Source organism: Chrysochloris asiatica, unplaced genomic scaffold (genome assembly GCF_000296735.1).
Source record: "Chrysochloris asiatica unplaced genomic scaffold, ChrAsi1.0 scaffold00009, whole genome shotgun sequence".
NCBI lineage: Eukaryota > Metazoa > Chordata > Mammalia > Afrosoricida > Chrysochloridae > Chrysochloris > Chrysochloris asiatica.
Genome location: NW_006408527.1, coordinates 23,454,883 through 23,469,447, shown reverse-complemented (window position 1 = coordinate 23,469,447; position 14,565 = coordinate 23,454,883). Strand labels below are relative to the sequence as shown.

Here is a 14,565-nt window from a genome sequence, read left to right as displayed (position 1 = left end):
GACTAATGGAACATGTGAACATCAGTTTCCATGACCCTGAGACCAGCAGAACTAGATGGTGCCTAGCTACTAGTACCAACAGCTCTGAAAGGGTTCACATTAGAAGGTCATTGATAGAGTGGCAGAATATGTGGAAAATTCAAAATTATTTTTTAAAAAAAGAGAGAGACTGGGTTTCCAGAAAGGGACTGGAGGAACCTGAGATTCAACCACTTAACCACTGCAGAGGTGTTTCCAGCATAGGCTCAATTCCATGAATCATTACTTGATGTCCCCCACCCCCCACCCCCCACCCTCCCATTTTCAGGAGCAAAAGCAGAGGGACAAACTTCTTCGAGGAGATTTTCTAGTGTACACAACTGTCCATCTGCAGCCACAGAATGAAAGAGCTTCTGAATGAAAGGTCATTTATTTGTCATCCTATTGTTGTGTGCCATTGAGTTGGTTCTGACTCATAGTCACCAAGTATTGAGTTTCTAAGAATGGCTGGTGGTTTGAACTGCCTACCTCATGGTTACCAGTTCAGTGCTTATCCTACAGCACCACATCCCAATATATTCTAAAATAATACAACTAAATCCATTTTCTTCTGCAGGATATTCCATGAGTTTCAAAACTACTCAGTTCTATCATATTGAAATCCCATCCAGAGTTGCTTGTGATGTTTGTTTTCTGCATTTCATTGATGACTTGAAGCATCAGCTTCTTTCATATAAGACACAAAATGAGCTTCAATCACATCTTTAGTGGACAGTGCAAAAGGTCCTTTTCTGGAAAACTCTTAAAATGTGTTGCAATGTTCCAAGGGAGAACTGATCAAATAGCAAACCAATTGGATAAGCCATTTCAGTGGTGTGCCTTCATATTTAAACCATATCTCACTAATGTCTTCTTATCTCATAACCTTCTGAACGTGTTTCAGGTCTGGAAAGAAACTCACCACTGTGGTCCAACTTTCAGTCAAGCAGTATATAAGGGGAACAACATCACTAGTAATGTATGGATGAGTGGAATGGAGATATGAGCCACAGGGAGGAAGCAGGATAACTGTTGTTTTCCGGGAGGGGGCGGATTGCCATCACTGTGATGAAACAAAGTGTATTGTTTGTTGAATGTAGAACTGATGGTCTTGTCTGTAAACCTTCACTCAATTCACAACATAAAGTAAAAAAAAAAAAAAAAAAAAAAAAAATTGGTGTTGAATTTTATCAAAATCTTTTATTGTATATATAGAAATGATCACACGGTTATTTTCCTTTGTTCTACTGATGTGGTGGAGTCCTGGTGTGGTGCTGTGGGTTAATGCACCAGACTGCAAAGCCGTTTAAACTGCAAGGTCGGTGGTTCACCAGCTGTTCCTTGGAAACCCTATGTAGGGTCACTATGGGTTGGAACCGACTTGATGACACTATCGACAACTGATGTGGTATACTATGTTGATTGATTTTCTAATGTTGAACTATCCCTGGATTCTTGGACTAAATCCCACTTGATGATCATGCAGGACTCTAATGTGCTATTGTTGGATTCTTTTTGCTCATATTTTGTTGAGGCATTTTACATGTATACTCATTAGAGATATTGGCCTGCACGTTTCTTTTCTTGTGGCATCTATGGTGTATCAGGGTTATGTTGGCTTCATAGAATGAATCAGAGACTATTTCCTCCTTCTTCATCTTTTGGAAGAGTTTAAACAGTATTGGTGTCAATTCTTCTCTGAATGTTTGACAGAGTTCTTACATGAAGTCATTTAGTTCATGACTTTTTGGTTGGGATTTTTTTTTTAATCCTTGGTTAGATCTTTTCACTTATCCTTCTGTTGAGATTTGCTATGTCCTCTTGAGTCTGTTTGTATAGATTGAATGCTTCTAAGAATTTATCCATTCTCATCTAAGTTATCCAGTTTGTTATCAAACATTTGTTCTCAATATTCTGTTACAATTCTCTTAATTCATTTTCCCTTTTATCAGGATTCTTCTATAGAATCTTTGATAACATTTTTCAGTGATATTAGTGAAATAACAAATTGGATCATAGAATAAAAATGATCATCTGTGAGTACGGTGCTCCTTTAAAAATTGACCTGTATGTAATCAGTCAATAATTTTAAAACAAAGATGAGAATGTAAAGAAGCAGGGAAACTAGATTAATGGAAACAACCAGACTGGAAACAATGAGAATTTTCAAGCATCTAAAAGAATGTAACCAGTATTTTATGTATGTAGAAATTGAGCAATTCATGTAGAAATTGCTTAATGAGAATCGAAACTGGTGAGCAAACCTTCACTGAAAGCACAAAATAATATTATTAAAAACCAAAGAAAGTTCAGTAATGAGAGCTGGGCACCATTCAGTTCTGGTCTTATGGCAAAGGAGAAGATTGTTCTAGGAGGTAATTAGCACACATTCCATTTCTTTCTCCTATTCCTGACTCCTCTTCCTCTGTTGTTCCAGATGAACAGAGACAAACTGTTGCGTGAAAAAGTATTCTTTTCACTTTCTTTTCCTATCTGACATTGTTGTTGTTGTTAATTGCCGTCGAGTCGGTTTCGACCCATAGCGACCCTGAATAGGGTTTCCGAGGCTGTAAATCTTTACGGGAGCAGATCGCCTCATCTTTCTCCCGCGGAGCAGCTGGTAGTTTCGAACTGCTGAACTTCCGATTCGTAACCACTACGCTACCAGAGCTCCTTAGGAAGGCTAAATTAGCTATAGGTGCTCTACTAGGCTCAAGAAAGCAAGCATGTAGGGATTAAACAAGATCAAAGGGGCCTGCTTGTGGATGAGTTGCCCTTTTGTATACCAGTGTCCAAAGCCCCCCATGCTCATGCTTCGTAGGCTTGTTTTTATCTTGTGGACAGATAACAGATTAAAAAAAAAAAAATCCTGGTGAGGTGCTGTAGGAAAAGCATTGACTGTTAATCAAAAGGCTGACAGTTCAAACCTACCAGCTGCTCCTTGGAAACCCTTTACAGAGTTGATATGAGTCGGAAGTGACTTGATGGTACTTAACAACAACAAGAAGTAGTTTTCCTGGAGCAATGTTTAATACTTTTCATGGAGCAATGCTGACCCAAAGGTCAGCAGCAGTTTGAACACACTCAGAGGCTTCATGGGAGAAAAGACCTAATAATCTGCTCCTGTAAAGATTATAGCCTAGAAAGCCCATGGGGTAGCTCTACTCTGTCCCACAGTGTTGTTGAGTTGGATGTGATGGCACATAACAAAAGGTAGTTCAAATCATAGGCTCTGGAATGAAATTATTTGGATTCAAATAAACTCTGTCACTTACAAATTGTGTGAGATGGGAAAATTTAACTTTAACAAAAAATTTTTTTTTATCCTTAGGATGTTCATCTACGAAATGAGGACAATATAGGATTTTTGAACACTTATTAAAATTAGATGATGTAAAAGTTGAAAGAATCAAATTAAGTGTGCAATAAGTATTGACTATGATACTATTCATCCTTTGTTGTTGTTAAATGTGGTTGAGCCGGTTCGGACTTATAGTCTCATAGGTTCTGTATAGGATTTCTGAGGAGTGGCTGGTAGGTTTGAACCGCTGATCTTGTGGTTAGCAGCAGTCCAGTGCTTATCCTACAGCACCACATCAGGACTCATTATTCACCCTTATTCATTTTCTTTTTAGTTAAACGGTCTTCCAGTTGATTTGGATTTGTAGGGACCCTGTATAGAGTTTCTGAGAACTGGCTGGTGATTTTGAAATGTTGACCTTATAGTTTGCAGTCCAGTACCTATCCTACGTTGTCGACACACCAGGACTCCTTAGTCTCTAATATTAATCAAACAGTTATTATAATGTATTAAAATTAGTTGTTGTAAAGGGTTAAATAAGTCATATAAGTATATTAAGTGTTAACGATAATACTATTCTCCGTGGGGGAAAACATGTGGCTTTCTGCCTTGCAAAGACTCAGAAACCCTATCTAGGGTCACTAGGAGTCAGAACTGACCAGAGGGCACTTAACAACAACGCTATTCATTCTCAGTCCCATTACTTGGGCAACTACTATGGGGTTGGCATTATATAGGTATTGGAGATAGATTCTGTTATTAGCGATAAAGACAAATACCTGATGATTGTCATACAGTGTGGCAAGTGCTCTGCCAGAAGTACAACAGGGTGCTCTGGGGACAGTAGGAGAGACGTGTATGACAACCCAGTGTCCCGCACAAACAGTAACGGAAGCCTCCTGGAGGAAGGGACTACTGTGGAGGGGCCTGAAGGTTAGGTAGGAATAAGCCAGATCGGCAGATGTGAGAAAGCATGCCTCTTTTGAAGAATGGAGGGCGGTTCTGGAAAAAAGCTATAAAGGGCTGTAGAGGCCAGATCATGGAGCCTGTTGTTTGCTCTCTGAAACAATTTATGCTTTATTCTGACGGAATGAGCTGGCATGGATGGATATTCCCAATAAAGTTCCAGTGGAGAGCGTCCAGTTAAGTAATAACCTTGCATTAATCCAGGTTGGAAGCCACAGGGATCCTCAATGCTAGTTCAGCCCCATATGACCTAAATCCCTTCCCCTTTCTATAATTTCGTGATCATCAAGAGATAATATCTACCCCTTTAGGGTTACTGTGAGAACTAATGGGATTAGTCGTCATGGTCGCAACAAAGTGTGTGCCACTGAAGAGGCATTGTAATAAATATTCCCTTTGCTTAACCACTGAAAAACTAAAACATAAAGCTACTGCTAGGCATTTTTCTCTCCTACCTTCCCTCCCTTTCCTCTTTCAGCAGCGTAAGCAGCAGCAGCAGCCCAAACCAGAGGATGAGGAGGATGTCCACTCAAGCCAGCACGCTCAGAAATGACTGAAAATCAGCCTCACCGCGCCCGGCCGGAGCGTGGTGGTGGGAGGGGGTTGGGGGGAGGAAACGGCGTGGGGGGAGTGGGGCAAAAAGCGCGAGGCTGAGCATGCTCAGTGGGTCGGGCCGCGGGGCCGGGATCGCCCGGCAGAAAGCAAGCGGGGCGGGGGCGAGAGGCGCGGCGGGCCGGGGCCGCGTGAAGGCGCATGCTCAGTTCCCGCATCTGCTCTCTCCATCCAGTGCCGCAGCCGGAAAACCGCAGCGGCAGCGGCGGTGGCGGCGGCTGCTGAGACTGAACTGCCGATCCCGGCTGCAAAGGGGCAAAAAAATATATATATACATACTAGGGCACAACTGATAAGACAGGAACTGAGAACTCGGGATTTACGGCCTCTCGCAGGCCGCTGCCTTCGCAATCAGCTGGGAGGAAGAGCCGGGGGGCGGTGGCAGCGACGGCGGCCGGAGAAGGCGGAGACGGCGACGGGCGGGGATCGCGGAGGAGGGCGCGGGCGGCGGGCAGCCGGGCTGCCGCAGTGATTTTGACGTTTCGTTGGGCTTCGTCTCCTGACGCCCCCGGCCGGGCTGCGCCGAGTGGGCCACCCCCGCCGCGCGCCCCGCTCTTCCTGCTCTGCCCGCCGGGATCTAGAGGGCTTTCCCCGCCCGGCGGGGAGGGAGGGAAGCAGGCGGGCGGGGGCGTGCGGGCCTGGCGATGGCAGGGACCTTTTCTACAATGTGATTGTTGAAGATTCCACCCCCCAAAATTCCCGGCCCTTGCAGCCTCCTCCCGCCCCCAAGCCCGTGTGACTAAACGGAGACAAAGGGGAGGCGGCCTCGTTCACTCGCTCGCTCGCAGGGCGGGTGGCTCGGAGGGGCGCGGGGCGGACGCTCACACCGACCGACCGACGGACGGAGGGACGGACGCGGCGTCGCCAAATTCCTATGTCCAGGAGGAGCGGCGGCGGCTCCCGCGGGAGGCGGCCGGAGAACCGTGCGGACAGCTGAGCTTGTCGGCCGTCGCCGCCCGGGCGGGCCTCGCCCCGGCCCCAATGGTTTGATCCCGCCTCTCCTCCCCTCCCGACCCCCGCGGCGGCGAGGCCTCACCATGTGAAGGTTAGAAGCCGGACACCCCGAAGAGCTGCCGAGAAAGATGGGGGATGCTGCAGACCCCAGGGAGGTGCGAAAGACCTTCATTGTTCCTGCCATCAAACCCTTTGACCACTATGATTTCGCCAGGGCCAAAATCGCCTGCAATCTGGCCTGGTTGGTGGCCAAAGCCTTTGGGACAGGTAAGTAGTGCCTACTAGTCACCCCACCTACTTAGGATGTACTCATCCCGGTTTTTGTTTCCCATGATCGAATTCTCCATGGGTGTCTTTATGTCCAGACTCTGGGGTATCTGATGGACGACCCTAGGAAGAGAGGAGAAAGAAAGGAGAAATGCAGAAAGCAGGCTTGGTCTTAAATGAAGGAGGGGCCCTAAACTGGTCAGGTGGCATTTGACCAGACTTCTTGGATTGGAGAGCAAAAGTGGTTTTTAAAATTTCTTAATTTTTGGTTCTGTCAGCAATGTTGTCATATTTTCACATAGACTGGTTTTGATTTATGCTATTTTCCTCTATGCGTTGCATACATTTTCCCCTCTGTCATAATTGTGATCACACCACCAGGAAATCTGAGTGGGTTTCTTTATTATTGGAAGAAGCAGGGTATCCACCAGGTTTTGACGTTTGTGATGATGGCTGCTCTCCAGGCTCCTATGTAAGGGGCCTGTGTCCAAGAGCTATTAATTTTTGTTGCCCTTTAAGCCGGTATCATCTCTCCACACGCATTCCAAGCTTTAATAATAAGCCAGTTATTTAAAACGAACATTTAGTGTGTTGACTGTAGTGTGCTATATTTTCTTTGATATTACCGGTGATACATATTCCTTTTTCTGAAACAACTTATTTTGGCCTCACAAATTAAGAGAAACAACAACAGCAACAACAAAACCCCTCCTTTTTTAATTAAAAACATTAATAAATAGAGGTTTTTGAGGGAATGTGCGGTTGACACAGAAATTGTATATGGTACAGAAGCAATTCAAAACGTCTTCCTTTACCTAGTCTTTGTAAAATAACAGGAAAAGGGCCGACTGTCCAATTCCTTTTAGCTTTTGCTTTTGGAGCCCATGTTGTAGAATGCTAAATAATCAGAGAGCTATTTTTCATTTTAAGATGTTCCTGTATAGTAACTTTTAAGAGTAATTGGCAAGATTTCTGTTCCTAGTTGATGAGTTTTGGTTCTGAGAAATATTTATTGAAAAGTTTCTTAGTTTTTAAAAACTTTACTCCAGATGTTAAATATAGGGTTGTTTTTTTTTGTGTGTGGAGAATAGCTTATTTAGAAAAATTTTGTTGTGTTACATGCTGTCAGTCAGTTCCCATTCATAGAGGCTCTGTGTAGGGTTTCCTAGGAGCAGCTGGTAGGTTTGAACCACCGAAAATATGTAGGTAAATGCTTTAGCCTACTCTTCCTACCTAAATTAATATACAGCTGAGCATTTCCCGGGTTTGCACATTTTATTGAATAGCAGATGAGTCTTAATGTTTGAAAAAGTATTTGAGTTCGTTTTGTGGAAATTACCACATTGACATGATTGCATGTTTATGATAGCCTTTGTTTCTCATGTTTTGATATTAAAGTAAAAAGATGCTACTGGTTCAACACCTGGCATTAGGAATATATATATATATAATCAATCACTGAGATAATTTCAATTTTACTTATTTACTAGAAGCCATATATGTAGGTAGAATATCAGCACTTAAGAAGAAGCACAAAACATTACTGCTTTTTACATTTCTGGCACCAATGATACCAGCAGTGAGAATAACAGATATATTTTAGTGCTAATTTAGTAGCATATTGAAACTAATATCTACTTAGAGTGGAAATGAAGGCTGTTTAAGTGTTTAGAAAAGATAGAAAGTTACACAGTAGCCTATGTCGAAAAGTAATCTGTACTAAATGGAAGCCAGGGGAGATAACAAAAATCTTTTTTTCCCCCTGCAGTTAGAGGATTCTTTTAGTACAGATGTCTAAATTTTGATCTGGATTCTTTACAAAACACTACTAACCAGAAAATGTCCTACTTTCTGGCTGTATGTCGGGCAATTTACTTGATTTTAGAGGACTTGATGAATACACATTGAAAAAAATGTATTAAAAAAGGAAGTGAAGGGAATCTAGTATCTATGAAATTCTGTGGTGTGCCAGGCATTGTAATATATGCTTTGCATAAAGTTGTACATTTGGAATTCTTGGATATGGTTATTGTGTTTCCTAATTTTTTTTAAAAAAAGTCAGTGCACAGAGAGGTTAAGCAATTTTCCTACTATCACGTAGTTTGTAAGTGGTGTAGATGAGTATTTATTTGAATTCTTTCTGACTTTAAAGGATAAGTTATTGGTCAAGATGGACATGCTATTCTATGTATAGTAGGTAAATTATATTCTCATTTTGCAGATGAAGAAACAGGCTCAGAGAGATTCATTGACCCAAGATGAAAACATCTATTCTAGCTCAGGTTTTTCTAACTGACTCTGATTTGCTTTTTATACTACACCACTCTGCAAGATAATCCTTTTTTTCCTACAACAATGAAAATGTGCAGATAGTATATGCTACGTCTTTTGTTTGTTTTTGTACTGTGTGACAATCTTAACTCACTTTCATACAGATAAGTTTAGATGATTACTGTTACTTAGTTACATTTGCCTTAGCAGCTGTGGGAATGGATAAAAGCCCACATTCAAAATAGAATGAAAAACAAGTTTAGAAGACTTTAAGAGAGTGATTAGTAATAAATGGAGTGAACAGAGAAAAAAATGGTAGGATTTTCATTTCTTTTGCTGTAAATGTTTTTTATTTCTTGCAGATACTGTTGTGCAGCAAAGGTTAATGTTGTTGTTGTTGTTAAGTGCTGTTGAGTCGATTCTGACCAATAGCGACACTGTACAGGGTTTTCGAGGCTGTAAATCTTTATGGGAGCAGAACCCCTCATTGTTCTTTTGCGGAGCAGCTGGTAGTTTCGAACTGCTGGCCTTAAGGTTCACAGCCAATTCGTAACCACAGCGCTACTAGAGCTCCGCGTTAGTTTTAAAGGTGTTATGACATTCAGCTAGTCATTTAAAAAATCAAGCCATCTTTAGGGTTGTTGTTAAGTACCGTAGAGTTGGTTCCACCCTACAGCGACCCTGTATAGGGTTTCCTAGGAGCAGCTGGTGAGCTTGACTGCAAACCGTTTAAACTGCAAGGTTGGCGGTTCAAGCTCACCAGCTGCTCCTCAGAAACCCTATACAGGGTCGCTATGGGTCGGAACCGACTCATTGGCGCTTAACAACAACAACATTCTACTGTTAGCTTTAATTTAAATGTTCTGTCACCTTAAATCCTTTGTGTCAAATGGTAAGTACAAAATGTTTTGTGACAGTCTTCCTTACTAAATTTATTAATTTTGGAATCCTTAACAAAGAATTCAAGGCCCACTTCATAATCTCAGCGTATTGTTTCAACCTTGGTGGTGATGGTGGTGATGGTGTGCCACTGAGTCAGTTCCAATGCACAGCAACCCTGTGTAGGGCTTCTGAGGCTGTAAATCTTTACGGGAGCAGAAAGTCTCATCCTTCTCCTGAGGAACGACTGGTATATTTGAACTGCTGACCTTAAGGTTAGCAACTCAGCTTAGAACTCCACTGTTACAACCTTGTCAACAATTTGCCCTTCTCATTCCATTGAGTTTATCAATATTATTTACTACTATAAATATACCTGGGTACATTTCTTTGTTCATCCTTTTGCTTTTGTTGTCAAAATCCTAGATAAAATTTTATTCTTACATGAAGATTGTGAGAACAGTGGGTAAAATTGTGGTTGAGAGAGGCTAGTAGCAGACTCCCTGGAGAAGGACATCATGACTGGTAAATAGAGGGTTAGCAAAAACGAGGAGGAAGACCCTCAGCAAGATGATGGATTGGCACAATGGTTGCAACAGTGGACTCAAACATAGCAATGATTGTGAGTACAGCACAGGACTAGGTCGTGTTTCGTTCTTGTGTACGTAGGGTCGCTGTGAGTCGGAACCTATTCAAGAACACCTAATAGTAACTACAGTAGTAGAGAGTCCAGTTTAGGAAGTCATTGCAAAAGCCCAGGCAAATGATGATGAAGGCTTGAAGTAGGGTGGAAATGATAAAACTGCTAATATTTATTTGTAATTACTGTGCTAATTATGCATATTATCTCATTTAAATCCTTATGATAGCCTTATGAGGTGAAACTATTATTACTCTAATTTTATTGATGAGGAAAGTAAGGCCCCAGAGGCAAAGGAACTTGTCCAAAGCCCACTTAACTAATGCTGCTGGGATTTGAACCTGGAGTATCTGAATTCATTCTATGCTTTTAACCGCTATACCATAAGGTTAGAATTAAAAAAAAAAAAATGCAGAAGAGACAAAGGATAGAAAAAAATGTAGAGATAATTGTTAGTGCCATTGAGTCGGTTTCGATTCATAGGAACTATATGTAGGGTTTCTGAGGAGTGCCTGGTGGCTTTAATCTGCTAACCTTACAGTTAGCAGTTCAGTGCTTGTCCCACAGTGCCACACCAGGGGTCTACAGCCTAGAGTACCTGTAGGTCTCCAACTCCGCTTAGCTTCTGAAATCAGGTGCCAGTATTTTGGAATAGCTGAATTTGGGGTACATAGCTCTGGTAGCGTAGTGGTTACGAATCAGGCTGCTAACTGCAAGGTCAGCAGTTTGAAACTATCAGCTGTTCCATGGGAGAAAGATGAGGCTTTCTGCTCCCGTAAAGATTTACAGCCTCAGAAACCCTGTGCAGGGTCACTATGAGTCGGAACCAACTCCACAGTACTTAACAACAACAACATGAGACTCATTGGAGTCCTGTTGTGGCCCTGTGGGTTAATGTGCCAGACTGCAAAGGTCGGTGGTTCAATCTCACCAGCTGCTCCTCGGAAACCTATACAGGATCGCTATGGGTTGGAATTGACTCAACGGCACTTAACAAAAACGAGACTCCTGGTGTGAATAGCTTAGATGAAAAGGGAATATATAAGAGGAAGAGGTTACCTGAGGTTTTTTAGGAGAAAGAGGTTACTTTATCTTTTAAGATTTGGTGACTGGGAGGATGAATCATGATCCTATTGACAGAGATAGCAAAAGAAGCAAGTTGGAAAGGAAGGCACCTTTGCTTTTGGGCACCTTGAACTTGGTGTGTTGACTGAATACTGTGAGAAATTCAATGAAATAGGTAGTTAGAAAATTAGGTGTAGAATATTAGAGAGTGGTTGAGACTAGAAAGAACAGTTTGGGAGTCTTCTATTGTTGTTGTTAAGTTCTGTCGAATCAGTTCTGACTCATAGTGACCCTGTACAGGGTTTCCGAGGAGTGGCTGGTAGATTTGAACTGCCTACCTTGCGGTTCAAGCTGACTTTGTGGTTGTTAAGTGCTGTTGAGTTGATTCTGACCCATAGCGACCCTGTATAGGATTTCCGAGGAGCAGCTGGTGAGTTTGAACCGCCGACCTTGCAGTTCAAATGGATTTGCAATCTGGTACAGCGCCACACCAGGACTCCAGCACATATCATAGTATAGTTGAAATTGGAATCGTATGAAATTGTAGAGGGAGAGGAGAAAGCTGAGTCAGAATTCTGGGTGGTGAATATTTAAAATGGGGGTTGGGAGACAGAGGGTGCTGAGGAACAGGAAGAAGGATTAGACCAATCAGAGCATTAGGAAGTGAATGAAGAAAGTGTAAGATAACTGAAGTCCTGGTAGAAGGAAGTTTCAAGAGGGGTGGTCTGATGAGCAGTGCCACATGCTTCAGGTTTAAACTCTTTATCACTCTTCTAAGAACAAATGCTCTAGTAAAGGAGATAGGATAAATGTATGTAACTATAATTGTTGTTGTAACTACAGTCGCTGGAGAAGGATGTCATGCTGGGTAAGATGGAGGGTCAGAGAAAAAGAGGAAGACCCCCCAACAAGATGGATCAGCCAGGTGGCATCATTGATGGTGTCAAGTGTGGCAGCGGTACTGAGGTTGGCCCAGGATCGGACATTGTTTCATTCTGTTGTGCATGGGGTCGCTATGAGTCGGTTCCTACTCGATGGCACCTGACAACAACAACATAGTTCTTGTTAAATGCTTTCAAATTGAGTTGGATTCATAGCGACCTTATATAGGGTTTCAGAGGTGTGGCTAGGCTAGTAAGTTTAAACTGCTGATCTTGTGATTCAAACAACCTTGCCTGCCCAGTGCTTATTCTGCAGACTATGGGGGTCCACACCAGGACTCCTATAACTATAGTTGTTGGTTTGAATTCACAGTGATCCTGCTTAGGGTTTCCAAGTTGTGGCTGGTGAATTTGAACCACTGACCTTGCAGTCAAACCAACCTTGGGGTCCAGTGTTTTATCCCACAACGCTACACTATAGTTGTTGTTAAGTGCTGTCAAGTGTGTTCCAACCCATATGACCCTGTATAGGGCTTCCAAGGAGTGGCTGGTGAGCTTGAAATGCTGACCTTGAGGTTCAGACTGACATTGCAGTCCACTGCATTAACCCACAGTGCTACATAGGAATTCAGGAAACCAAGACTTTAAACAGGTTCTTTCTGGTTCAGTCATGGTTGACAAAGTGAAATTGTAATGGACCCAAATGTGTAAAATGTGATTGTATCAGAACAATAATCTGAAAGGAAAAAATTATGTGTTGATACTCTGCTAAAAAGATAGCCCTCTTAGAAAAAAAAGGCAGCTTGAGTGTTGTATAGCAACCAAACCACTTGATTGGCAGAGATGGAAACAAGAGTGTCCTGCTCAAACAAAAGGATCCACAGTGTTGATTTAACTGCTCTTGAAGGTTCTCCTGAATCAGGCTCCTGAATGGGCTCACCATGCCTCTACCCAATCTTCACTCCAGAGCTCCAATCTGTCATTTTTTTCCTTCAGGTTACTGTTCTGGTGCACCCACATTTTCCAAATTCCTGTCTGCTCTGATTTCACTGCATCTGCCATGCCTAAACTGGTTTATAGGCCTGCAGGAAATATATGATAAGAACCATGGTAAGGCCCCCTGCCACCCTTTTTTTTTAACCAGAGATAGGGGAGGTCTTGAAGATACTTGTTGAAAGTTTATTTTCTGATACTTATCTCCACATAACATACCGGCAACAACAACAAATCTGATATGCAGAGGGCAACAAAGCAGGGAGGGTCGCTTTCAGCCACCTCTATAATGGAGGTAGTATTTAAGACCATGAAGGGCATCAGGCTGAATGGAAAGTAAGCCTTGTAGGTGGAGGCTGTGTTTGTGTGCAGGAATGGAATTGTGAAATCTAGATAGTGTTGATGAAACAACATAGACTAATTTTATTTAAGAAGGTTTATGTAATGAGGGTAGTAGGAGAGCCAGCTGGAATGGTAAATTGGGACAGAATTGTGTGAAGGGCCAAGTTCAGGAGTTTGGCATTTATTTGGTAGATAGAATAAGTTATCCGAAGAACATTGCATTAAAAAAAAAAACAACACAATAACTATTATTACTAATTTATTAATAACTATTTTTTGATGGTTATTATTCTGAGCATTTTATATACATTATTTTTCTTAATTTTGAAAACAACTCTCAAGTAATATTTTAATTTCATTTCTCAGGAACAGAATTACTGGGCAGATAATTCTTTGTTGTTGGAGACTTTCGTGTGCATTGCAGGCATTTTAGCAGCATCCCTTGCCACAATCTACTAAATACCCCCTAGATTTCCATCCCTTCAGTTAAGACAAACAAAAATGTCTCCACATGTTCTTAAATGGCCCCTTGGGGTCATAATCACCCCTGGTTGAGAAACACTGCTGTAAAGACTATAGGATACATCATTGGTATGGGAGTCCTGGTGTGGCGCTATAGGATAACGAACTGGACTACAAGGTCGATTTGAACCTCAAGGTTGGCAGTTCATATTTATCAGCTGCTCCTTGAAAATTCTGTACAGGGTCACTATGAATAGGAACTGACTTGATGGTACTTAAACATCTAGTACAAATTAATTAAAAGAAATCCTGATTTCACAAATATTCAAGCAGAAAGTAGTCTTAAGAATTTAGGAACTCTTAACTGTGTATCTTCTTATAAATGACGAAACAGGTGTAGAAGAATGAAGTAACTTGCCCTTGATCATACAGTTAGTAAGTGGTAGAACCAAAATAAAAGTCTAATGTAGTATGATACTAAAATTTTTCATTTTAACCTTTATGTTATATTCTTCTATTGTTCATTGCAGTGTTGTAATGAAGAGAAGGTGTAAAGCATTGTAAATCTTAAATATTTATTGCAATAAAGTATATGTAGTTTTTCTGTGATAAGCCTATTTATATTTGATTAGTGTAGAAGTAAAATACATACATATTGGGCTGCGATTTAGGTACTCTTAGACCCAATATACCTAGTTTTCTGTGTATACCAGTTTTTACTGATAAATTATAATTATATCTAAATTAATTACTATGCATTCATTATTAGTGATAAGCTGGTGCTTTAGCTGTGATAATAATTGTTTTCATTCATCACATTTAACAGTTTTTTCCACCATAAATCTCCCATAATTTTCCTTTTCCTTAAAAAATAAAAAATTTCCTTTTCTTTCCTCTACGTCAAAACATTGTTT

At 41.5% G+C, this 14,565-nt stretch overlaps 1 protein-coding gene and 1 pseudogene across 2 annotated transcripts in view; one reads left to right on the top strand and one right to left on the bottom strand.

Moving 5' to 3' along the window:
* Positions 1-205: 205 nt before the first annotated feature.
* On the bottom strand, positions 206-4,630 carry LOC102818686 (annotated as a pseudogene).
* A 1,076-nt stretch (positions 4,631-5,706) lies between these two features.
* The window catches only part of CAMSAP2 (calmodulin regulated spectrin-associated protein family, member 2), a 122,151-nt gene continuing 113,292 nt past the window's right edge, over positions 5,707-14,565 (top strand). Inside the window, exon 1 of one of the 2 annotated variants that reach the window (XM_006834160.1) lies at positions 5,707-6,118. In XM_006834160.1, the coding sequence (XP_006834223.1) occupies positions 5,980-6,118 (139 nt within the window). In that variant the 5' untranslated portion in view covers positions 5,707-5,979. The remainder of the gene's footprint in view (positions 6,119-14,565) is intronic. The other variant, XM_006834159.1, reaches the window with a different exon arrangement.